Source organism: Neomonachus schauinslandi, chromosome 5 (assembly GCF_002201575.2).
Source record: "Neomonachus schauinslandi chromosome 5, ASM220157v2, whole genome shotgun sequence".
In the NCBI taxonomy this organism is placed as follows: Eukaryota; Metazoa; Chordata; class Mammalia; order Carnivora; family Phocidae; genus Neomonachus; species Neomonachus schauinslandi.
This window is the reverse complement of record NC_058407.1, coordinates 27,076,578-27,104,100: the sequence shown is the minus strand read 5'-3', so window position 1 is coordinate 27,104,100 and position 27,523 is coordinate 27,076,578. Positions and strand designations below refer to the sequence as shown.

The window sequence follows — 27,523 nt, the reverse complement described above, 5'->3', positions numbered from 1 at the left end:
AGGAAAATATGCTTTGAAATCTGAGCATTTTGATTAAGAAAAGTTAAATTTGAACAGTTTATTTTGTATTTCATCACTTAACATACTCCCTTTGTACCATGCACTTGGTCTCACAAAGTTTTTATTTATTTATTTATTTTTACAAGTTTTTAGAATACCTAAATCCTTCCTGTATTCCTCTGATCCTTAGCACTTGTAACTCCCTACAAGGAACATTGTACTCACCCCTGCCAACTCCTGCTTATCCCTCCATCCTTCAGAGCACCTTAGACATCATCTTCACTGGAAAGGCATTCTTAAAACTGCACAGTCCTATTTTGTAACCTGTGTGCCCTCTCCCAGTGCCTACCCATCCTAACAAGGCTTGTCATTTATATTGGAATTGTCTCTCACCAGACTTGTACCTTTTTTGAGAGCAGGGACTAGATCTTTTTGAATCCCCGATCTCTAGTACACCCCTGTTTCATAGTAAACAGTAAATATTGGTTGAATGAATGAAACTAGCTTTACATTTATGTGAGAACATATGCTCAAATGAACTAAATCCATTTTACTGCTTGGGGTTTTTGCAGACGGAGCTTTATATTGTGTTTGTCATAAATCTACGTATTCTTCTCTACCAGATGACTATAATTGGTATGTATTTAAATTCAGTTGAAAAAATAACAGTCTGTTAGTTGTATCTGAAATGTTTTAATTTTATTTCTCATTTTGGTATTTTCTGCTTTCTTTTCTGATTATTCTTTAATTTTGTATTTAAAAATTATTTCAGCGGCCTTATTTACACAGTATCTGGGCTCATAAATGTTTTAAATAAAAATCATTATCATTGTGTTTCAGTGAATCCTTAATTTGTTGTAAGACAGACATGCTGTTAGAAATGCTATCTTTTGGGCGCCTGGGTGGCTCAGTCGGTTAAGCGGCTGTCTTCGGCTCAGGTCATGATCCCAGGGTCCTGGAATCGAGCCCCACGTCCGGCTCCCTGCTCAGTGGAGAGCCTGCTTCTCCCTCTCTCTCTGCTTACTTGTGCTTTCTCTCTCTGTGTCAAATAAATAAATAAAATCTTTAAAAAAAAAAAAAAGATTTAAAAAAAAGAAAGAAATGCTATCTTTTATCCTAAAGCATTCTTTAGCTTTTTGGAAAAGTTAATTAGTTTTTTTAGTTTTTTCTCTTGGGGTTCATATCTATTAGCTTAAGCATTTATTTATCTTATCTTTTGGTTGATGTTAAATAACCCTAAATTACAAATAATTTAATTCAGTCACAATTTATTTGGTACTTACTCAATTCTAGTCACTATGCTAAGAACAAGGAATAATATATGAATAAGATGTTGTTTTCTTCTCTGTAGTAGTCTGATGTACAGAAACTCAACATATTTTCTTAAGCTATGATGTTTTTATTGCAAATTTTGGTAAAAAAATATTTTTTTCCCTCTTAACACTAGTTTTAATTTGAATTTTAAGTGTATACTTAGTAAGTACTAAGATAGTGATGAAATTAGACTAGGTAATAGGTAACACTTTAAACCTGAAAAGATTGAATCTTATAAGTGTTGTGTATTATATAAAACTCCATTCTTCATCAAAAATCACTTGATAGATTAAATGTTCATTATAGCTGTGTTATGCTATTTGATCTTAAAATCGTGGTGAAACAACCTAATACTGTATCTTACGTAAGCTAAAATACACTGTAGTGTTTAATTGCCAATCTAGTTCAAATCTGGTTAGTACTGAAACCCTAGAAACTTAAATTTGTAGGTATCTAGAGAACACATAAGGTTAATGAAAGCTGAAAGTTGTGCTCCTTAGAATGTATGTGGATTTGAGTATAATAGTTGATAGGATCTTTGAAAAATAGTCTTGGTCAGTTGGTACCTGGGTGAGATCCAGCCAGAATATTGCTGGAAAAAATATTTAGAGGAGTATTGCCCAAAATATGTTTTTCTGAGGGATATCAGTGGAGGGAAGGGATAGTATTCAGTAATTGTCAAATTTATTTGACTGCAGAACTCTTTTTACGGGAGACTTCTTATAGCTGTATTGTTCCGTGAAAGGCACTTGGAGAAGGCACTTGATCTAGAAAAGGGCTCAGCTGCAATCTTTATGATTGGAAATTCAGGTGATCCTTTGCCTGAAAGATTATGTACTTTGCTGATATTTAATTTTAATAATTTAACAAAGTAATATACTTCTTATAGCTTTTTGAAGGTAGTTTTTATTTTTTAAGATTTTATTTATTAGAGAGAGAGAGTACAAGCAGGGTCAGGGGCAGAGGGAAAGGGAGAAGCAGACTCCCATCTGAGCAGGGAGCCTGACACGGATTTCCGTCCCAGGACCCCGAGATCATGACCTGAGCTGAAGGCAGACGCTTAACTGACTTAAGCCACCTAGGCACCCTGAGGGTAGTTTTTAGATAAGGAAAAAAGTTCTGATAATAGTGATGAGTAAACATGAAGATCCCTCCCAAAGATTTGGATAGTCTAAAAACAAATAGGTAAAAGAGTGGGTTATGCATTATTGGTTTGTTGTGGTAGTTAAGCTGACATATTTTGTGGGATGGTCTGAGTTGTCCCCTCTGATACAGGTACCAGGTCTGCCAGTCTAGTGCCATAGCATCTATTCTTCAGGGATTTATGGTTGGTTAATTAATTTTATCTCTAAGAAAATCATTCTGTCTTGAATACAGTATAACTCTGTTTCTAAAACATTCTTTTTTAGCAAAGTAGAGCTGGCTTTGACATCGGATGGCAGGACAATAGTATGCTACCACCCTTCTGTGGACATTCCATATGAACATACAAAAGTATGTATGAGAAAATCTCTTGTAATTTATAATTTGCTGTTAGAAATATTCACATTTCCTTACAGTATCCAAAGAGAATGGAATTGTTTGATTTCCTTTATTTGGTTTATATCTTTTTTTGGTTTTTATTTTACTATTTCAGTTTTTCTCATATCTTTTTCATCTTCTTTCTTTAAAGACTTTTTCAGTATACAGAGTGAACCATTTAAACACAATTATGGCATCAGTTTTCTGGTCTAAAATCTGGTAGGTGATTTTTGGCTAGTACAGATTTATAAAACACATTGTCCCATACTACCTTATATTGTAATCTAATAAATCATGAAAAACTTGTATTTTGGTATGCTGTTTTATACCCTTTATATTATATTGGTTCTGATAATCCGTTGCATGTTTGGTGAATTTTTTTTTCCAGTTTTTTCTAATGGGTCAACATGGGCATATATTTTAAGGACTAGTTTAATTTTTTCCATATTTCTTCAAAAGCCAAGCACTAGATAGAGGAAGTTTTGTTTTTGTCTTCAGTACGATTTATTTTAGCTTGACCCAAGTCTTTTTCTTATTTTATATTTGAAATGCTTCCTTCTATGTCTTTTAAGCCTTAGTTTACTATATTTAGTAATGTTTGATTTGCTCTTTGAGGAGAAAAGAATTAGATAATTCAAATCGTCACACGATGCATCTAGTGGTACCTGTTTTTTAAAAATCATCATTAGGGTCAGAATAATGGTTGATTTGAGAAAATAGCTTAATTTTAGTTTGCTAGTTTTTATTCCCTTTAACCTCACCGTTTTGTCTGCCTGCTTTGTATTCTAGCCACATATCATAGGCAATAATCCAGTACCTCTTTCATTTCATTTCTGGGGGCAGTGTGTAGAAAATAGGCATAAATCACTGACTTTTGGCTTGTAAACACTCCAGCTCTCGCTGTATTGTGCCCTGACCTCTCACTTCATCTTTTTCCCCTACCTCAGCCTCCACTCCCACTGCTGTATTTTAGAGATGTTCTAATCGCAAATACCTGCTCCTCCTTCCTGCCAGTCTAGATTTCAAGAATTCCACTAGCTTCCTACCAGTTCCCCCAGTCTCCCAGCTCCAAGAATTCTTCATCTCCTCATTGAGACCTACATCCATTGATCAAAGCACTTTTTCTTAGCCCTCATGCATCTCACACATTCTCACTTCTCTCCTTGCCTGGCATAGATTCCATGGTCCATCATTATAATCACTCCCTTGCATACATGTCCAACTCCCTGGTTCCTTTTTTTCTGTTGCACTCCCATTGTAGCTGTTGTCTCCTCTCCCACATCATCAGTATTCCTTCCTCCCTCTTTCTCTCCCTCCCTCTCTCTGTCTTTCTCTCTCTCTTGTCTAGAAGATCACTCTTATCACTTTACATGTAATCATTCCACTGCTCACCACACTGGCCTCCCTGCTATTCTTCAGGTACATTAGGCAGGCTCCTACCTCTGGGCTTAATGTAGTACCCGTACTGCTGGGCTCCTTCCTATTGTCTTTTCTCAATGGCTTGTATCATTTCTGGCACAATAGATACTTTCTTGTATTTCTATCTATCTCCCATCACTAAAATGTAACCTCCATGAGGACAGGGCTCTGTGGTGTTCTCTGGTATATCCTTAGCATCTGGAATAACACCTGTATTTGGTAAGTGAACACTGAATATGTGTTGATTAAATGAATAAATTTGTTCCTCTCTCTTCATGCTTATGGGTTTTCTGTTTTAGGGCTAAGAGACATTCACATGGGGAAGCATGGAATTTTTTTGTTTCTTAAGTAATAAATTATAGATTGGGCTGCACAATAAGAAACATTCTTGAAAACACGTTACTGTTAGAATTTAGAATACAGTATGTTCTTTTTGAATCTAGATTTACAAATCTCATGCAGATAGTACATGATAATAAATAAATACCCTCCAACATGACTTGAAGTTTAGTCTTGATTTTTTTTCTTTCCTCAAGGAGGTAGGGCTGCTGCAACTCCAGGGTGCCCTTTGATTCTCTAGGCCCTGGAAAGCAACTGCATACAAAGATCCTGGTCATATGTAGAAATACCTACTGAGACTGGCTTTAAGAAAATTAGGATGATTTGCATGTTTGGTTTTCTGGTAATTTGAATTTAAAACATGTTGATTGTTTTCCACAGATCCAGATCTGTGAAGAAAGATCCTTCCTTCTTCTTTTGCCGAGTATATATTTTATTAAAAGTACTAATATTCTAAAAATGTTTTTCTAGAATTTAGGATTTCTAGTTTAGGAAAATAAAGATATTACACCAGGGGCAAAAAGAATGACTTGGAAATACTAAAATGTAAGCACTAGGCAATTCTTTTAGTGGCTGATTTGGTGGAAAATTTCAAAAGTCAAATTTTGAAAATTCTTAAGAGAAACAAGGAAAAGTCAGGATGACAGTTCTGAATGTTTTTTAAAGTTGACAGTTTTATTTTAGTTTTTCCTTTTTTGAAATAGTCATGTGTCCTTTCTTTGAAGTTTGATCAAGGAGATCAAATGCTACCTAAAAATCAATTCTGAATCAGCCAGAGGCTCTTGGTATAGACTTTGAAGAATCCATTAATTCCGATGTCTTTTATCTATGTGCCTGGAAAAGAAGTGTGTTTAATCATACAAAGCAGAGAGAATTTGTGATATATTAGAATTGAGCCTGCTTGGGAATAGGAAGAGAGACAATGGAACATTCATGAATACTTGGAAACAACTTAACTTTTGATAATACTAAAAACATTTGATCTTTAGCAACAAGTATAGTCACCTAAAAGAGAGAAAACTATTATAGGTTCTTTTTTTTTTTTTTTTAAGATTTTATTTATTTATTTGAGAGAGAGAGAGAATGAGAGACAGAGAGCATGAGAGGGAGGAGGGTCAGAGGGAGAAGCAGACTCCCCGCCAAGCAGGGAGCCCGATGCGGGACTCGATCCCGGGACTCCAGGATCATGACCTGAGCCGAAGGCAGTCGCTTAACCAACTGAGCCACCCAGGCACCCACTATTATAGGTTCTAATCCTGTGTTTGCTAGACCTCTGAGGGTCTCATAGTAACTTGCAAAGACACTTACTAATATTTCGCTTTACATACAAGTAATGATCTTTTAAAATTACTTTAAATGTCTAAGGAGGACTTTTTCTTTAAAGTAAATTCTCTCCTGTTTGAGACCTTAAAGAAATCTTAGTAGCTACCTACCAGTATTGAACTCTTAAGAGTACAAGGGACAGCTGAGCATACCATATATTATTATTTCATTTAATCCTCACCAAGCCCTTTTGGGTAGGTATTACTTCTCTGACTTTACAGAAAGGGAAATTAAGAGCTTAAATAACTTGTCCAAGGTCACAGAGCTATTAAGTGGTAGAATTAGAAACCAAAGCTCAAGTTCTTAACCTCTTTATTATACTACCTGCTCATTCCCTCCCACACTAAGTGGTTCCTTATTTCTACTTATCTCAAATTGTTACAAGTCTTACTTTGCAGGCCTTTCATAATCTGATTTCTCAAGATTTATTTTTATTTTTTTAAAGATTTTATTTATTTGAGCGAGAGAGAGAGGGAGCGCATGAGCAGGGGGGAGGGGCAGAGGGAGAGAGAGAAGCAGACTCTCTGCTGAGCAGGAGATCCCAGGACTGTGGGATCATGCATGACCTGAGCCGAAGGCAGGTGCTTAATCGACTGAGCCACCCAGGTGCCCTCAAGATCCATTTTAAAGTTTATCTCTTTATTGTGTGTTCTTTCCTACTTTTAATATTTGTTATTCCTTGTAGAATGCATTCTGCCCTCTGTAACAAGGCTCTGACTTGGCTCCTATTTTACCTCTCACTAATATCTTTTTGTTACTTTGCATTTCTGTAGTATTGAGTCAGTTGTGCCACCTTCATGTGCTTAGATACTGCTTTTTAAAGAAGTCTTATTTTTTATGTACATATGCCTAACAAATATAATTATATGCTATAGCATTTAATACAATGGGAGAATGTAGTAGTTGTCATTAATAGTGTATGAATGTAAAGACATTTATGTTTGAATTATTTTCTTTCTGGTTAAAAATTCAGATTTTCATTGTATTGTAATACGTATATATGGTATTTGTAAAGCAAGACAATGTTACCACCTTGTGTTACATACATCATCATGTAATATTTAAAATATTACATGACTTGACTTTCCAAAACAGTGATTCTTAAAGGCTTTAATGAGTTAGTGTTACTGATGGGAATATGTTATATCACTCAAATGTGTTGGGGAGGAGATGAGATTTTTAGTAGTTGATGTCTTTAGGTGAAAAAGTACTCAAGTTATCATAAAGCATCATTTGATGACATTTCAGTCACCTAAAATGAACGCACTGGAATTTTTTTGTTTCCTTTGGATGTAAGAAATACCATTTTCATTGTATCTCACTTTAATGATAAGCAAGGTTAGAGACTGTAAACTTTTTCCCCCCCCTAAGATTTTATTTATTTATTCTTGAGAGACACAGAGCGAGAGAGAGAGGGGCAGAGGCAGAAGGAGAAGCAGGCTTCCCATGGAGCAGGGAGCCCAATGCAGGACTCAATCCCAGGACCCCGGGATCACGACCTGAGCCGAAGGCATACAGTTAACCAACTGAGCCAGCCAGGCACCCGAGACTGTAAACTTTCAAGTTAAAAAATAATGGGCACAATTTATAGTTTTGGGAAATAAAAATTAAAGTAATAAGTGCTTTATTATTGGGGGAACAATAACATTAAATACGAACTTTATTATTGGAAAAGAAACCCAAAACTTGATATGAGAGAAAAAATATTTGACTTTTTTTTTTTTAAGAGGGGGAGGAGAGAGAGGTATGGGAGGGGCAGAGGAAGAGGGAGAGAGAATCTTTTTTTTAAATTTATTTTTATTTAAATTTAATTACCATATAATGTATTACTGGTTTCAGAGGTAGAGGTCAGTGATTCATCAGTCTTATATAATACCCAGTGCTCATTACATCATGTGCCCTCCTTAATGTCCATCACCCACTTACCCCATCCCGCAACCCCTCTCCCCTCCACCAACTCTTAGTTTGTTTCCTATGATTAAGAGTCTCTTATGGTTTGTCTCCCTCTCTGGTTTTGTCTTATTTTATTTTTTCCTCTTTTCCCCTATGATCCTCTGTTTTGTTTCTTTTTTTTTTTTTTTTTAAAGATTTTATTTATTTATTTGACAGAGACAGAGAGAGTGAGAGCAGGAACACAAGCAGCGGGAGTGGGAGAGGGAGAAGCAGGCCTCCCCCCGAGGAGGGAGCCCAATGTGGGGCTCGATCCCAGGACCCTGGGATCATGACCTGAGCCAAAGGCAAACGCTTAACGACTGAGCCACCCAGGCGCCCTCTCTGTTTTGTTTCTTAAATTCCACATATCAGTGAGATCATATGATAATTATTTTTCTCTGATTGACATACTTCACTTAATACCCTCTAGTTCCATCCATGTCATGGCAAATGGCAAGATTTCATTTTTTTGATGGCTGAGTAATATTCCATTGTATATAAATACCACATCATCTTTATCCATTCATCTGTTGATGGACATCTGGGCTTTTTCCATAGTTTGGCTATTGTGGTTATTGCTGCTATAAACATTGGGGTGTAGGTGCCCCTTCAGATCACTGCATTTGTATCTTTGGGATAAATACCCAGTAGTGCAATTGCTGGGTCGTAGGGTAGCTCTATTTTCAACTTTTTGAGGAACCTCCATACTGTTTTCCAGAGTGGCTTCACCAGCTTGCATTCCCACCAACAGTGTAAGAGGTAGGGAGAGAGAATCTTAAGCAGGCTCCACGCCCAGTGCAGAGCCTGACAAGAGGCTCGATTTCACAATCCTGAGATCATGACCTGAGCCAAGATCAAGAGTTGGATGCTTAACCAACCGAGATGCCCCTATTTCTGATTCTTTAATGAATAATGCAACTAAGTAAAATTCTGTTCTGAAAACTTACCTACCTTGAGGTACTATAATGAATTCCGGAGTGTGAATTGTTGTATTGTAAACTCAGTCAAATGCTGGCTAACATTCCTATATTTTTTTTTTTAAAAGATTTTATTTATTTATTTGAGAGAGAGAGAATGAGAGAGAGAGAACACATGAGAGGGGATAGGGTCAGAGGACAAAGCAGACTCCCTGCCGAGCAGGGAGCCCGATGCGGGACTCGATCCAGGGACTCCAGGATCATGACCTGAGCCGAAGGCAGTCGCTTAACCAACTGAGCCACCCAGGCGCCCATCATTCCTATATTTTGATGCTGTTGATTTCTGATTATTTTGTAGCCTATACCTCGGCCAGATCCTGTGCATAATAATGAAGAAACACATGACCAAGTGCTGAAAACCAGATTAGAAGAAAAAAATGAGCAATTTGAGCAAGGACCCATGATAGAACAACTTAGCAAAATGTTCTTTACTACTAAGCACCGTTGGTATCCTCGTGGACAGTAAGTTCTTTCCTTTAACTCCCACTTGACAACTAAAAGAATGTGTAACTTTTCTTGCATTAACAAACTTCCAAGGTTGTATTCTGCATGGGGAAATTAACACCCAGTATGATCACCTATTAAATGGTATTTTTATTTTTTTTAATATATATATATATTTTTAAATGTTTTATTTATTTATTCATGAGAGTCAGAGAGAGAGAGAGAGAGGTAGAGGCAGAGGGAGAAGCAGGCTCTCCGCCTAGCAGGGAGCCCGATGTGGGACTCGATCCCAGGACCCTGGGATCATGACCTGAGCCAAAGGCAGACACTTAACCATCTGAGCCACCCAGGCACCCCTTAAATGGTATTTTTAGATGTACAAATAGTGTAGCTAAAACGAAATAGTACTTCTTTTTTCTTTTATTTTAATCGGGGAATTTAACCAAAGCTTTCAGTGAATTTTGCAAGAATTCTTGAAAATTTTTCTATTTTGTGATATAGTCATTTACTGTTTTTATTCATCCTCCTGCCAAATAATTGACCTTGTTCTCAGCCCACCTATCCATTTATTTAACAGATTTCAAGTTATTGTTTAAAAAAATAGGGTATAGCAAATGATTGGGCAGTGTATATAGTTCTCAGTTCCTTTAGAAACTAGTTGCCCCTGTTTGCTAGTACTCACATTTTATTACATGGATTCTTACCTCCTATCTGACTCTGGCTTTAAATATTTTTCTTCTTTTGATTCTTTTTTCTTTTATATCTATCTTATTCCCTACCAAAACTGAGAGGTGACTTTTTTTTTTTATTCTTATGTTAATCCCCATACATTACATCATTAGTTTTAGATGTAGTGTTCCATGATTCATTGTTTGTGGAGAAGTGACTATTTTTAATGGTTTATGTTTGAGCAAACTTTGTTCTTACTCACTTAGTCAACCAATAACTAAGCACTAGGCTGGCACATTTCATGGCAGGACATGCTTATGGAATGCATATGGAATGAATATACATTCATCCACCTGCTCTACTAAGTGCTGGGAGATAAAAAATACAGTCCTTGTTTACAAGTTGTTTATAGTCAAAGAGAGAGGATAATATAGTAAATAAAGGCAAGTGATTGAGCCTTGAAGAATGGTTAGGAGCTAGCCATGGGCAGAGAGAACAGGATGTCATAGAGTATGCTGGGGAAATTGCAAGTAGTTCAGCTTGGATGGGACCCAGAATATGAGGAAGGAGTGTAGGTCTTATGAAGGATTTTGTATTGTGCTGAGGTTAGATTTTATTTTCATTGCTAAATTTTAAGAAAAAAAGTTAATGCATTAGAAAATCATAAAGTGGGTTCTGTACTTGGGATACATGGAAGGTGTATATGGAAAGGTGATATATGGAAAGTTTGGAGTCAGGGAGACCTGTTTGGAAACTATTATAATAGTCTAGGTGAAGTTTATTGAAGATCTTAATGAAAGGGCCAGAAATGGGAATAGAAAGGGGGAAAATAAAAGAAAGGACTTTGATAAAAGGAGGAAATAAAAGGAGGAATGAGGAAAAAAATTTTTAATTAACAGCAGTACATCACTGACTAGGTGTGGGAAGAGACAGGCAGCCTCTCAAGTTTCTGACAGAGGTGTTTGGGTGATGGTGGTGCCATTCGTACATGTGGGGAAACAGGAAGATGAACCCATTGTTGGTCATGTTGAGTCTGATGGGTCAATGGATCAATCTGGTGGGGAGCATTTCTGAAAGCAAATGGATGTATGGATCTGGAGCTTGGTTTACTTATTTATTCAGAAGGTACTTCCTCCCTATCCTTAGGTAAAGTAGAGATTCCTTAGGTAAAATAGAGATTCCTCAAGTCTCATACTCCATGTCTTGCTGAAATTCATTCTAAGAGCTTTAACTGCATTCATTATATAGATGACATGCAACTTGCTCCATTATACATTTTTTTATTTCCTTGCCCTTATTCCCAGTATCATGTCCTTAGAAATTTCAAAATAGGTATCTGTCCAAAGTTTTAAATTCATATAACAAAAACATAGCTCTTCTATTTCTGTCTTAAAAAAGTTCCTCCCTGGGCGCCTGGGTGGCTCAGTTGGTTAGGCGACTGCCTTCGGCTCAGGTCATGATCCTGGAGTCCCGGGATCGAGTCCCACATCGGGCTCCCTGCTCGGCGGGGAGCCTGCTTCTCCCTCTGACCCTCCCCCCTCTCATGTGCTCTCTGTCTCTCTCATTCTGTCTCAAATAAATAAATAAAATCTTTAAAAAAAAAAAAAAGTTCCTCCCTTAATAATCTTTCTATTTCTATAATAAAAGTGATATTTCTGTATCAATTTCCCAGGATAAAAATCTGCAATTTTTTGGCCACCATGGTGTCTTTCAATTCCTGCTTCTGTTTTCTCTCTTCTTCTTTGATTTTTCTTTCTTATTTAGTACCCACTTTGTTTATACATGCTCTCTGGGTTTTTCATAATTTAGGGTACATGGAAACAAATCAACAAACCATTTCTTAGCCCCAGATCTGTGTCATTACTGTATTCTGAGATTTCTTTCCATGATTCATAACATCACTCATGTTTATATTTTATTTTGTCTCATTATCCAGATATTTTAGTTCAAGCCCTATCTTGAAATTCTTCTGTGATGACTTTCAGTACCTGTTTTCTTCCTGTGTGTTCCATATCGCTACAATCTTCTGCCGTCTTTTGTGTATAACCAAATCACTGTAGTTATAAAAGTCCTGTAAAGGGGACTTGAAGGGAACAAAATTGAAGGCAAGAAGACCATTAGCAAGTCTTAAAATCATGTGTGTTATCCTCAGACTTTTATGTCTAGTATCCCACCTATGTTTAATCTTATTATTTAATCTTATTACTGCTTACTAGCTTTTGACTGCTAATTAATTTAATCTTCTGGTATGTCTTGTCCCATCAGGATTACTAGGCACCTGCAATTTTAAGCAGACTTTAATTAGATGCAGTTGATTATCCCAGTATCTCTCCTAATAAAGGGTTTAGCAGAAAAACTCCAGATACTAGCTTATGTATATAAAGAAAATTTTTACCAATGGGCATTGTCCTTGTGATGCATCATCTTTCAGAATTTTAAATAAGCTAAGTTGTGATCACTAATCACTCAACAAGTATTTGTTTGCTATCTAAATATTTATTTTGGATTAATGTAAGCCATTATCAAGTGTTGATTTCTAGATGTCATTGAGCTCTTCTTAAACATAAAGCAGTGTATAGAAGGATGTTTTATTAAATATTTCGCAATTTTTAAATTAGGGCAATCAAAAGACTGGGACCCATTATGAATTCAATAATTGCGGGTATATAATATCTTTTTAAATAAGCTTTTATTAACCGATACAAAACACTCGTTTAAAGTATTTTTAAACAATGCAGTGAAGTGTAAAGTAGAAATTTTCTTTATACTTACTCATTCCTTATGCCCCATAGTTAAACACTGTTAAACTCTTCCTATATGAATAGACCTATCTCATATTATACTCAATCTTGTGCTTTTTAAACTCCATTAAAGCAAAATTCTTTTCTGAGTGTACAACTTTGTTTTAAAGGGGCCTGGGCTTACTCAGATCATCTTCCCTCTGCTAGTTACTAGCTATTTATTTAATCTTGTTATTTTTTAAAGAAAATAGAAATAATAATGCCTAATTTGCCAGGTGGTTTTTAAAATGTAATTGATTAATTAATTCCAGTGTTCTATTAGTTTCAGGTGTACAATATAGTGATTCACCAATTCTATACATTACTCAGTGCTCATCATGATAAGTGTCCTCTTAATCCCCTTTACCTATTTCATCTGTCCCCCCACCTACCTCCCCTCTGGTAACTGCCCATTTGTTCTCTGTAGTTAAGTGTTTTTTGGTTTGTCTCTTTTTATCTTTGTTTACACATATGAGTGAAATCATATGGTATTTGTCTTTCTCTGACTGATTATTTCACTTAGCAATGTACATCCTCTAGATCCATCCATGTTGTTGCAAATGGCAACATTTCATTCTTTTTTATGGTTGAGTAATATTCCATATATATATGTATATATATGTTTCATCTTTATTTACTTCTTTCATCTATAGATGGACACTTGGATTGTTTCATGTCTTGGCTATTGTAAATAATGTTGCAATAAACGTAGGGGTGTGCATATCTTTTCAAATTAGTGTTTTCATATTCTTCGGGTAAATTCTGCATGGTGGTTTTTAGATAAAATATAATCATGTAAGGGGCGCCTGGGTGGCTCAGTCGGTTAAGTATCTGCCTTCAGCCCAGGTCATGATCCCAGGGTCCTGGGATCGAGTCCCGCGTCAGGCTTCCTGCTCTTAGGGAGCCTGCTTCTCCCTCTCTCTCTGCTGTTCCCCCTGCTTGTGCTCGCTTTCTCTGTCAAATAAATAAATTAAAATCTTTTTTTTTTTTAAGATTTTATTTATTTATTTGATAGAGAGAGACACAGTGAGAGAGGGAACACAAGCAGGGGGAGTGGGAGAGGGAGAAGCAGGCTTCCCACCGCGCAGGGAGGCCGATGCGGGGCTCGGTCCCAGGACCCTGGGATCATGACCTGGGCCGAAGGCAGACGCTTAATGACTGAGCCACCCAGGCACCCCATAAATTAAAATCTTTAAAAAATATATATAACCGTGTAAGTTAAGCACTTTTTGAAGTATCTTTTCTTAGATAGATTGTTTTGAAGTGTAATTTACATACAGAAAAATTCACCAGTTTTAAGTATTCACTGTGATGAGTTTTGACAAACATGTATACAATTGTATAATCATACAATCATACTACCACAGTCAGAATAAAGACTGGTTCATCACTCTAAAAAGTTCTCTCTTTTGCAGTGAGTTTCTTCCCTTTAACCCCACCCTTGGCAGTCACTGATCTCCTTCCTATCACTTTTTAGAATTTCATGAATTTTTAGAATTTCATGTTTTTCCCTTTCTAGAATTTAATGTAAATGGAATTACATAGTCTGGAGCCTTTTGTGTCTGGCTTGTTTAACTTAGTATAATGCTTTTGAGATTCATCTTTGTTGTTGTGTTTACCAGTAGTTTATCCCTTTTTATTTCTGAGTAATATTCTCTTGTATGGATAGACCACAATTTGTTTAGTCACCAGTTGTTGGACATCTTGGATTCTTTCCAGTTTGGGCCTGTTATGACTAAAGCTGCATAAATATTCAAGTACAAGTCATTATTGACATATTTTCATTTCTCTTGGGTAAATACCTAGGGGTAGGATTAATTGGTCAGATGATAAGGACATGTTTAAATTCATAAGAAACTATCAAAGTGGCTGAACCATTTTTCATTCCCACCAGCAGTGTGTGACAGTTCCAGTTGTTCCACATCCTTCCCAACACTTGCTATTATCAGTCTTTTTAATTTTAGTCATTCTGTTGAGTGAGTAGTAGTATCCTTGTGGTTTAAATTTATGTTTCCCTAATTGCTAATAATTATGAGCATCTTTTCATGTGCTTATTGGCCTTTGTACGTTGGGAGGGTTTTTTTTTGTTTGGGGTTTTTTTGGGGTTATTTTGGTGAAATATCTGTAAAAAGCTTTTGACTATTTTTAAAAAGCAGATTAGTTGTCTTATTATGGTGTAAAACTTGTGGATCAAAGTCCTTTGTGAGACAGATGTCTTGCAAATATTTTCTCTCTGTGGCTTGCTTTTTCACTTAATAGTGTCTTTTGAAGATCAAAAATTTTTATAATTTTCATAAAGTCCAATTTACAAATTTTTCCTTTACATTTTACTTTAAAAATCTTTGCCTAGTCCAAGATCACTAAGACTTTCTTCTGTGTTTTCTTCTAGGAGTTTTATAATTTAAGCTCTAACATTTAGGTCTCTGATCCATTTATGGTTAATCTGTATATATGGTGTGAGGCATAAGTTGAGGTTCATTTATTTGGCGCATATATATATATATATATATATATATATATATATATCCAGTTGTTCCAACACTATTAGCTGAATATATTATCTTTTACCACTGAATTGCCCTACCAACTTTGTTAAAACTCAGTTGACCCATATATGTGGGTGCTGGATGCCATACCATTCTGTTTTGGCTAAATAACTTTAAGCCTTGAAATCAGGTAAAGTCCTCTAATTTTGTTCTTTTTTTCAAAGTCTCAGCAGTCTTAGGTCTTTTGCATTTCCATATAAATTTTAGAATCAGCTTATCAATTTCTATAAAAAGCCTGCTGGGATTTGAAGGAGATTGCATTCAGTCTCTAGATCAATTTCAGAATTGCTATCTTAATGGTATTGAATCTTTCTGACCATTAAAATGGTATATTTCTCCATTTATTTAAGTCTTTAAAAATTTTTCACTTAACAGTGTTTTTTATAACTTGCAGTGTATGGATATGGTACTTTTTTGTTAAATTTATTTCAAATATTTCATAATTTTTATGCTGTTATAACTAGTATTGGGTTTTTAATTTCAGTTTCCAAAGGTTTGTTGTTTGTAATACAATTTTATTTATTGTAGAAATGTGATTGATTTTTGTTTATTGATGTTGTCTCCTGTGATCTTGAGAGTAGTTCTAGTAGTTTTTTAAATATATTCCTTAGGATTTTCTGTGTAGATGATCATGGTATCATTGAATAAAGGTAATTTTACTTCTTCTTTTACAATCTGTGCTTTTTATTTATTTTTCTTGCCTTATAGCACAGCTTAGAGTCTTAAGTAAAATGTTGCATAAAGTGTTGAGAATGGACATCATTGCTTTTTTTCCAGTTTTAGTGAGGGAAAGCATTGAGTCTTTAAACATTGTGTGATGTTTCAATATGGGTCTTCTTATAGATGCCCTTTATCAGGTTGAGAAAATCCCTTCTATTCCTGGTATGGAGAGTTTTTATCATGAATGGATGTTGAATTTTGTTGGATGCTTTTTTCTATATTTATTAAAATGATCATAACATTTTTCTTTTTTAGTCATTTGATGAATTATATTGAATGACTTAAAATGTTATACCAACCTTTCATTCCTGGGCTAAACTTCACTTGGTGATGATCTATTATTACTATTTTTTTAATGTATTGTTTGGATTCTGTTTGCTAAAATTTTGTTGTAGAATTTTTACATCTTTGTTTATTAGGGATATTGGCCTATAGATTTATAATATCTTTGTCTGGTTTTGGTTTCATAGTAACACTTGCAACATAGAGTAGGTTTGGTACTATTTCCTCCTTTTCAGTGTTTGGGAAGAGTATGTGTAGAATGGGTATTATTTCTTAATGTTGGAATTGACCAGTGAAGCCATCTGGGTCTTGAATTTTCTTTGTGGAAAGATTTTTTTTTTTTTTTTTTTTAAAGATTTTATTTATTTATTTGAGAGAGAGAGAATGAGAGACAGAGAGCATGAGAGGGAGGAGGGTCAGAGGGAGAAGCAGACTCCCTGCCGAGCAGGGAGCCCGATGCGGGACTCGATCCCGGGACTCCAGGATCATGACCTGAGCCGAAGGCAGTCGCTTAACCAACTGAGCCACCCAGGCGCCCTGTGGAAAGATTTTTAACTGCAAATTCAACTTCTGTACTCAATAGAAAGGACTATTCAGTTTATCTCTTCTTGAGGGAGCTTTGGTAGTTTGTATCAAATCCCTTTGGGATTTGCCCATTTTATGTAGATTGTTGAATTTATTTGTACATAATTTATAATATTCCTTTATTATCCTTTTAGTATTTTCATAATCTGTAGTGATGTCATCTCTCTCATTCCTGGTATTGTTATTTTGTTGATTTTTTTGAGAACCAGCTTTTGGTTTAATTGATTCTGTTGTCTTTCTGTTTCCTTCCTTCCTCCCTCCCTCCCTCTCCCTCCCCCTTTCTTCCTCCCTTCCTTCCTTCCCCTTCCTCCCTTTCTTCCTTTTCTTCCCTTTCCTCCCTTTCTTTCCTTCTTTCTAAGTAGGCTCTACACTGGGGCTTGAACTCACAACCCTGAGATCAAGACCTGAGCTGAGATCAAGAGTTGGATGCATAACCGACTGAGCCACCCAGGCGCCCCAGTTTTCTATTTTTGCTCCTTGTTATTTCCTTCCTTCTGCTTACTCTGGGTTTAATTTGTTCCTTTTCTAGTTTCTTAAGGCTTATTGTTTAGAAACCTGTCTTTTTTATGTTTTTAATGCTATAAATTTCCCATTAAGCACTGCTTTAGCGCATCCCACAAATTTTGATATCTTTTCATTTTCATTCAGTTCAAAATGTTTTATTTCTCTTGTGATTTCTTCTTTGACCCATAGGTTATTTAGCAGTGAGTTAATTTCTAAATATTTGGAAAATTTTCAGATACCTTTCTGTTACTGATTTCTAGTTTAATTCTGTTGTGATCACAAAGCATACTTTGTATGATTTCAGTCTTTAAATTGATTAAGATTTGTTTTATGGCCCAGATTGTGGTCTCTCTTGGTGAATGTTTCACATACATTTGAAAAGTAGGTGTATATTCTGCCATTATTGCTAGTAGTGTTCTAAAAATATCAATTAGGTCTACTTGGCTGATAGTGTTATTCAGGTTTTCTATACCCTCACTAATTTTCTGTTTATCTAATTGATTATTATTAGAGGAACATTGAAATCTACATCTGTACTTACGGATTTTCTATTTCTCCTCCTAATTCTGTGTTTATATATTTTGAAATTCTGTTACTAGCTGTACATATGCTTATTATTTATATTTTCTTGATGAATTGACACCTTTATCTTTATGAAGCCTTCTTCTTTTTTTTTTTTTTAAGATTTTATTTATTTATTTGACAGAGAGAGACACAGCGAGAGAGGGAACACAAGCAATGGGGGAGTGGGAGAGGGCGAAGCAGGCTTCCCACCAATGACAGAGAGAGACACAGCGAGAGAGGGAACACAAGCAGGGGCAGTGGGAGAGGGAGAAGCAGGCTTCCCGCCAAGCAGGGAGCCCGACGCAGGGCTCGATCCCAGGACCCTTGGGATCATGTCCTGAGCCGAAGGCAGACGCTTAACGACTGAGCCACCCAGGCGCCCCTGAAGTCTTCTTTTTATTGCTGCTAATATTTCATATCCTGAAACATAATTTGTCTAGTATTAATATAGCCCATCCAGGCTTCTTTTGACTAGTGTTTACATGATCTTTCTGTTTCTGTTACTTTTAACTTATCTGTGTCTTTATATTTCAGGTGGGTTTCTTAGAAGTAGAATATAGTTGGATTTTGCTTTTTTGTCCAGTTTTACTTTTCATTTCAGTATTAAGCCATCTTAAATGCTGTTTCCTTTGATTTTCAGTACTTTCATTTTTCTGTCATTTGCCCTTAGTTCACTTTCTTCATGAAATTTAATTTGATTATAGTCATTTTGAATAGCTGTTACCCGTTAGCCCAACTATATATAACTATAGGTGGCTAGATATCTGTTAATGTTATATTTGTGGGTAGTTTTTTGTTTACATCTCCTGCTCTAGATTATTCTCTCTTCATCAGGAATGCATCTTTTGTTTTGTACTTTTCCACGTGATCTCTAATACAATATTCTTAATACAGTGTGTGAGTGCTTGCTCAGTTGCTGTCTGATGAAATATTATCTTACCTAATTATCTTCACAGCTTCTTTTCTTTTTTTTTTTTTAAAGGTTTTATTTATTTATTTGAGAGAGAGAGAATGAGAGCGAGCACATGAGAGGGGGGAGGGTCAGAGGGAGAAGCACACTCCCTGCCGAGCAGGGAGCCCGATGTGGGGCTCGATCCAGGGACTCCAGGATCACGACCTGAGCCGAAGGCAGTTGCTCAACCAACTGAGCCACCCAGGCACCCATCTTCACAGCTTCTTAAAGGTGTTCAGTTTTTCTTTTTTTTTTTTTTTTAAGATTTTATTTATTATTTATTTGATAGCGAGAGAGGGAACACAAGCAGGGGGAGTGGGAGAGGGAGAAGCAGGCTTCCTGCAGAGCAGGGAGCCCAATGCGGGGCTTGATCCCAGGACCCTGGGATCATGACCTGAGCTGAAGGCAGATGCTTAACCAACTGAGCCACCCAAGTGCCCCTCAGTTTTTCTTTGAAATGGTACTTTATTTATGCTAGTTTTGGGGGTGGTCCACTGGTAAATTTCTCAGTGATTCTTAGAAGTTTTATTCCCAGAGTTTAGCTATCAAATTATGTGGGTTTATTCAATTCCCATTTTATTTAGGAGAGTCTCAGGTAGAGTAGGATGTTCCTTATTATCAAATTCTTAATCAAGGTCAGCAAAGTGAGTTTCATGATCCCAAGGTGTTGCCTCACTTCACTCAGTTCTGAACCTACATGCTTTTAATTATTGACTTCGCCCAGAGTGGGTGGGCTGGAAGGGTAGGTAGCGTGACTGTACAAAACTGATGCTATGAAATAGCCCAGTGGCCAATAAACATTGGTGATTAGATAATCTCAAGTCTGGAAGTCTAAAGTTAATATTGTTACTACTAAATCTGTGAATTGCCTTTTGCCTTTTCCTAACCCTGGTGATTTTATTTACTTTGGGATGGCAGTTCAGAGATTCTTAGTTTTGGGCTTTATGCTGAGAGTGGGTGCTAGGGCTGTTTTGAATTTTTAATATGGGAGGTAGGTGATGAGGAAATCCAGGACATTGGGTTTGGGGTTAAATTGAACTTTTAGTTCCTTACCCTCTGCCTTTGCCCTAATGACTATTTTTACATTCATTTGTGCACAGGTTGATTTCAAAAGATAACATATGTAACCATGCAGCTCCTGCTACTTCCTGTTTTGATATTACGGGTATGAAAACAAATTAAACTAGCTTATCCATTACATTATATTTACCAGAAGTCATGGAACTTGGAGCATACTCTTTGAAAGGTGCCCCTTATGCAAATCCATTTTTTTCATATTCCCAACAGCAGTTTGTGTTAGATAGCCCCTTTGTAAATAGTTGCTGAGGACATGATTATGAGTTGTTTTGCCCTCCCCAGCAGCCCCTGAGGTATCTCCTGTTGGCCTTTAGGGTCGCCAGTACTCAGAAAACAAGTATGTCAGTGCCCTTAGTTGCTAGCATTTATGTACAAGCTGTTTTTCCTTTCTTCAGTCTTCCTCAGTTGGCATGAAAAAAATCAAAAGTGATGGTGCATTCTTTCCATTATAATTCTTTCCAGAACACGTCATTTTAGCAATATTACAGTCCCTAATGGTTGTATGTGGGTTTTCTGTTATTTTTCTCCTTAATTCAACCTTAATAACCATTGAAACCCTTTTTACATATCCATAGTTCATATACTATCTTGGTTTCTTCTACTGATTCCTTTTCATCTTTTTTACCTCTAAGTTTTGGAGTGCTCAAGGATTAGTCTTCGGTTGTCTGCTCCTTCCTGTCCCGTTTTCTAAGACAGTGATTTCATCCAGTCTCATGGCTTTAAATACCTTCTGCATGCTAATGGCTCCCAATTCTATCTCTGGTCAAGACCTGTCCCCTGACCTCCAGAACTGTATATCCTTCCAGCTGCCTACTTGACAAGTCTAATAGGCATCCCTAACTTAATATTGTCTCTAACTAAGCTTCTGATGGTCTCCCACAAACCAGCTTCTCCTATAGCCTTCCCTATCTCAGTTAATGCTAGCTCCATTCTTCTGGTGGCTTGGGCCAGAAACCTTGGTGCCATTCTTGACTCTTCTCTTTGTCTTACACCCAACATCTGATCTGTCAGCAAATCCTATTAGCTCTGTCTCCCAAAATATATCCACATTTGACCAGTTATCACCATTGCTTTTGCCACCATCCTGGTCCATGCCACCATCTTTTGCCTGATTTATTGAAGTTACTTCCTAACTGGTCTCCCTCCTTCTGCTTTACTTCTCTATAGTCTGTTCTTAGCAAGTTGCCAGAGTAACATTGTTAAAACTTCCCTTAGTTCTTAAAATTGTTCTGTTGAAAACCTTCTAATAGTTTCCCATCTTACTCAGAAAAAAGCTAAAGGCCTTAACTGTTACCTATAAGAACCTGTGTGATCTGATCCTCCATTACCTCTCCACTCTCATTTCCTATTGTTCTCTTCCTTGTTTACTCTGTTCCAGCCACATGGCCTCTTGGCCATTCCTTGAACATGCCTTTCCTTCAGAGCCCTTTTACTTGCTGTTCACACTACATAGAATTCTCTTCCTGCTAGTATCAGCAAACCTAGCTTTCTCACTTCCTTTGGATTTTTACTCCCTGAAACCTTCCCTGGCCAACTTACTTGTTTTCCTGTTTCCTGCACTGGAATGTAAGCTTCATGAGGGTGGAGATTTTGTCTTGTTTTGTGTACTACAGAATTCTTAGCACCTAGAAGTAGTCACTGGCATGTAGTAGATGCTCACACATCTAAAAATTAATAAATGAATGGGTAAATGATCCTGATTGTCATAATACCTCTTAAAAAAGAAGATAGTAAGCTAACATAGCTCTACTACATACAAAGTTATGTTGAAGGAAAGAAGGATGGAAGGATTGAAAGAAGGCCTGATGGAAAGTAAGAAGGATTTGGAAAATAATTTTAAATTTCTTAAAATGTAGAGCGATCCTATAAATGTATGAATAGCAGTACTCTTTTATTTAAATAACTATTTATTATTTTTCCATGGAGGCCACAAAAATTAGTTACTCCCATCAGTAGGAAACAGATCTGAACATCAGGCTGCAGTGTGAACCAGGAGATAAAAGTTCTGCTCTGGGTTAAGAACTGTGGACTTAGATGTCACTGAGTCATTGTGTTATTTAAGAAGGGTAACAGTGTGTCTTGGTTTTCCAGGAATAGTCTTGGTTTAACTCTCTTGTTAATTATTAATAGGGTGGGTTTTTAATTCTCTCAAGGGTCCGAGTCTGATAAGTTTTAAGGGCACCCTATAATTAAGGTGCTTGCCCCTGGCTAGTGATTGTAGCAGATATTGAAATTTGTGCATCGTAAGAAAGTGTGACTTCCCCAGGGCGCCTGAGTGGCACAGTCTGTTAAGTGTCTGCCTTTGGCTCGGGTCATGATCTCAGGGTGCTGGGATAGAGCCCTTTGTCCAGCTCCCTGCTCCACAGGGTGTCTGCTTTCCCTTTCACTCTGCCTGCCGCTCCCCTCCACTCATGTGCATGTGCTCACTCTCTCTCTCCCCATAAATAAATAAAATCTTGAAAAAAAAAAGAGAGTGTGACTTCCCAAACCCCTGTTCTGGTGATTAGTTGCTTTAAGAGGACACCTTTCAGGGTTGCACTAGTAAAACCTTGATTATCTGGCACATAACTGGAACCTTTAAGAAAATGATAATTTTTCATAATTTTTCTATGCCAGTATAAGTACTTGTAGAAAAGTTTACATAAATTATATTATGCTATATGTATTATTCTACAACTTAATGTTCTGTGTTATTGTATATAGATGTACTTCATTATTTCAACTTAATTTCTGTTTTGCAATTTTCAAAAAATCGGTATCAAAAAAACAATGTATAGGAGAGTTGCCTGTATGAAACCATAAGATAAGCAAAAAATGCTTTCAATATCTTAATCACAAGTAAAGAACATAAGATACGTGTCTTACCATTTATGGTGTAGAAATCCTTACATTGGATTTCCATATTAGCAAAAAAGTAGATAAAAGACCAACTTGCCAAAATCTGGTCTTAAGGGAGTTTTTGAAGAGAACTCATTACCATAAACACATGTACTCTGTGTGGATAAGGAAATGCAAAGAAGCAAAAAGAAAAATTCTCCCTGGTGAAATCACTCAAAGTCAATCACTGCTAACAATGCATTTCATTTCTCTTTTTATATATTTCATAAGTTTTGTTAGCTTGTGTATTTTTACATGGCTTTAATTATACTGTATATATAAATTTGCATCCTGCATCTGCCCCTCCCTGATTAATATTTAATATTTTGGTATTAAGATAGTTAGTATTTTAACTGTTTTTCTATATGCTTTAGACTAGATTTCCAGAAGAGGAATTACTAGATCAAAAGCTATGACTATTTAAAAAATTTTTTTATATATATTGCCACACTGCTTTTCATAAGTATTGTACCAGTTAATACTTTAACAGGTTGGGTCTGATGTTGCTTATTTCATCACACCTGTGCTTGGGTTGGGCCTTATGATTTTTAAAATATTTGTGATTGCAAAAACAAAAGTTCCTCACTGTTTTAATTTGCACTTCTTAACATTTTTGTGACATACATTTTCTATAAACATTATTAATCGTATCCTATTGTATATTAAAACATGATTTTGCAGCTTAAGAGACCTCCATTTAGGGGGGAACATCCCCTTATAAATAAAACTTAAATAGAGCATGTTCAGAAGACAATTATTAGTTTGCTTTTGTGTTTTTTTAAAGATTTTATTTTTTATTTATTTGAGAGAGAGCAAACATGAGGTGGGAGGAGGGGCAATGAAGAGGGAGAAGCAGGCTCCCCCCTGAGCAGGGAGCCCGATGTGGGGCTCGATCCCAGGACCCTGGGATCATGACCGGAGCCGAAGGCAGACACTTAACTGAGCTACCCAGACACCCCAAGACAATTACTAATTTTTAATTAAGGATGAATTATCCAGGTTACCATATTGAAATTAACCTCAGGAGTGGCAAAAAAACCTTTCCAAAATGCTTATTTAGTAGAAAACAATTTTCACAGTGGGGAAATATGGCTTCTTATTAAGAAAAATTTAAATATTTATCTTGGATATATCTAACATTATATTAGGTTTCATTGATTTCATTGAGTACTAATGAACAACAAACTAATCATAGAAATTTGATATTTCTTTCAGGAACAGTTAATATTTAATAAAATAATATCTTAAATATTTTCTTCTTTTCAAGGTATCATAGACGTCGTAGGAAACTGGATCCTCCAAAAGACAGATGATACTGAGGTTTTCAGGAATTAAAAAGATTTTATCTTGTGTCTCATTTGCCATTTGAGAAAATGCAATTGAGTATATTTACTAATATGTTATATAGCAAAATAATAAAATGTCTTCATGTATTAGCATGTATATTTCTTTGTATAAATTAGGGAATTGTGGATTTGACATTCTTACTTACAGAAACCTACTTCATCTTACTTTGCTTTTGAGATATTAAGATCTACCATTTATTTTATGTGTCTAGTGTGATTATTTTTACATTATCAGCCAAATATTGTTAGTATTAATAGAAATATGCATGGCTCTCCTTCTCAAGGAGATTTTTAAATTGCTTTTGAAAAGAAACTCATGAGGTCCACCCAGAAAATAAACATTACAATTCTTTCTTGTGGCTTCTAGGAAATAATTAAATTACGGTTGACCCTTGAACAACTCCAGTTTGAATCGTGTGGGTCCATTTATACACAGATTTTTTTTTTTAATAAATATAGTCCAGTACTGTAAATGTATTTTCTCTTTCTTATGATTTTCTTAGTAACATTTTCTTCTCCCTAGCTTTATTGTAAGAATACAATATAAAATACATATAACATGTAAAATATATGTTAACTGACTGTGTTATTAGTAAGGCTACCAGTCAACAGCAGGCCATTAGTAATTAAGTTTTGGGGGAGTCAGAGTTATAGATGGACTTTTGACTGCATGGCAGGTTGGTATCTCTAACTCCCTTGTTGATCAAGGGTCAACTGTAGGTACATTTTAACTAGTTCCGTCTGCTGGGTCCTTTATATACATCATTATTAAATTCTCACAATAATCCTTTAAAGATAGAGCATCATCCCCATTTTATGAGTAGGGCCAAGTGACTTGAACCCTATCTACTTAGCAAGTGGGAGAGCCAAAATCCAAATGGTCAGGCCCCAAAGCTTTTTTACAGTGAATTACAGGGACAAAGGGGTATTCTCTTTCACCCAAGAATGTACTTTCCTAGAACAAAAGTACATTTTGCTTACAAATTAAATAATTTGTTTTGAGATTTTTTTTTTACTGGCTCTTTAAAAAATTATGCTAGCTTCAGAACACATGCAGCTCTGGTTAAAATGTTAATATCACTAAACTAGTGTTATGAGAACGTTAATAGATTATTCTGCTGTTGATTGTCACTACCACTTTATATGTGATCCTTGATGGCATTACTGCCCCTGTGATTTCTATTTAGGAGGTGAGGAATCTCTTAAGAAGGTGGAGAAATGTTTTATTCAAACTTGTAAAATATTTGTGGTATTTTAAAATTTGATGTGAAAGATGATTTCAGTGAAGGGAAATTGAAATGAAGTTCATTGAAATGAAACCTCATTTAAAGTCTGTTGTTGAATCTAGTTCTTTTAATAAAGGAACTCTAGCTGAAGGTTTTTTAGTAGAATCTATGGAATAATAAATAGGGAAGAGTAAGGGAAATAATTAATAATGGCCACCCTCTTATCAAAACGAAATGTCTTTTAGTGGCTTACTTTTTCATTAATATATTGGGGGGGGGAAGATTAAAGAAAAACAAGTTGATAGAACTTAGTAATCAGAAAGTTTTACCAGACATGTTTAATGACATTGAAAAATGGTTAAATTTTTTTCAGGTTGATTTATATCCAAATTTTTATAAAGATTGAGATATGCCACATTTTAAAAGTAGGGAGAATAAAGAATTGAATTAAATAAAAAAATTTTTTCTAAGTACAAAGATGAACTACATGGAGATTGTTCAACTGTAAGATTCTTAAACCACACATCCGCATGTCAAAGCTTTGGAGAATTAACTTCAATCTTATTGTATTAGAAATACAGATCAATACTGTAGTTGCTGGAATTTTGGTTTTCATGGATTGCTGTTACTTAGTTTTGCTAAGTAAGTACATATTCTATCACCACCATCACCTCCTTTCTGCTCCTTCCATTCCCTACTACCCCAGGGGTACTTATCTGCTATCACTAACATTTTATTAAATGTCCACTTTTTTGTCTCCTTTTTCCCTGAAACTTAAAAACTACATAAGGTGGGACGGTCCTTTAAATGGAATTAATTTAGCTTCATGAAAAATTCACTACCCAGTTGTTTTTTTTTTAACTACCCAGTTCTCATGTGTCCATTGGTGAGGTGGATCAACAGGTTAGGCTGATAAAAAGCACTATCAGTGAAACCACCAGAGGGCACTCTCACATAGTGTTCAATTCAAACGTTGCTCACCCAAAGGTAGTAACTTAAAGTGCTTAATTACCAAAGAATATTTGGATGTTCTTTAGGTAAGAATGACTAGTAGAATAAATGGCAGTAGTGAACTCATTATTTATTCTGTTGATCTAGTTGTAAAGCATTTACCAAACCCGTAAAACATACGAAGAGGCATTATACTTTTTGCTAGCCCAATAGCAAAAAAATGGTCCCTTCTAAGGATGATTGTGTCTACTTCACTAGGATCTACTGAGGTACTTAATTTTTATAATGATTTTTTTTAACCATGAACATAATGCATTATTATTTTTTAATTAAAAAATAGATAAATAGAAATTACCCATAATTGTCCCTTGTAAAGAGAACACTAAAATTTTTGCTTTCCTTCTTCCATTTTACTTCACTGCATAACTATATTTCAGAAAATAAAAGTAGTATTAATTATGCATGCTATTTTATAACTTGCTTTTTTTCATTTAATGTAATTGATTTTTTTGCCATATCATTAAATACTCTCATTTAACAAATGCATAGTATTGTATAATCTGATTGTTATAATTAACTCCCTACTTTTAGACAATCATTTTTTCTGTTTGTCCCCTATGATAAATAATGCTGTTATTAACATCCTGCTGGATACTTTTCCTTTTTTCTAAGAGACTTTATTTTTAGGGGCACCTGAATGGTGCAGTTGGTTAAATGTCTGACTTGCTTTCAGCTCAGGTCATAATCTCAGGGTCTGTGTTCAGTGCAGACTCTCTCCCTCTCCTTCTGCCCGCCCCCCCCCAAACAAATACATCTTAAAAAAAAAAAGTAAAAGACTTTATTTTTTAGAACAGTTTTAGGTTCACAGCAAAATTAAATGGAAGGTACAGATATTTCCCATATCCCCACACATGCATAGCTTCCCCCTTATCAATATCACCCACCAGGATAATACATTTGTTACAGTTGATGTACCTATATTGACACATCATCACCCAGAGTTCATAGTTCACATTAGGGTTCACTCTTGGTGTTGTGCATTCTTTGGGTTTTGACAAATACAGAATGGCATATATCTACCATTACAGTATCTATAGCATAGTTTCATTGCCTTAAAAACCCCTAAAACTGGTGTCTGCCTATTCATTTTCTTTTCCTTCCTAATTCCAGATCAG

At 35.8% G+C, this 27,523-nt stretch overlaps 1 protein-coding gene across 1 annotated transcript in view; it reads left to right on the top strand.

Moving 5' to 3' along the window:
- Window positions 1-24,665, top strand: part of MRPL42 (mitochondrial ribosomal protein L42) — a 31,134-nt gene extending 6,469 nt beyond the window's left edge. The window contains exons 3-6 of the mRNA XM_021687522.1: window positions 573-636; window positions 2,724-2,808; window positions 9,124-9,287; window positions 24,093-24,665. Coding sequence (XP_021543197.1) covers window positions 573-636; window positions 2,724-2,808; window positions 9,124-9,287; window positions 24,093-24,138 — 359 coding nt within the window. The 3' untranslated portion in view covers window positions 24,139-24,665. The remainder of the gene's footprint in view (window positions 1-572; window positions 637-2,723; window positions 2,809-9,123; window positions 9,288-24,092) is intronic.
- The last annotated feature ends 2,858 nt before the right edge of the window (window positions 24,666-27,523 follow it).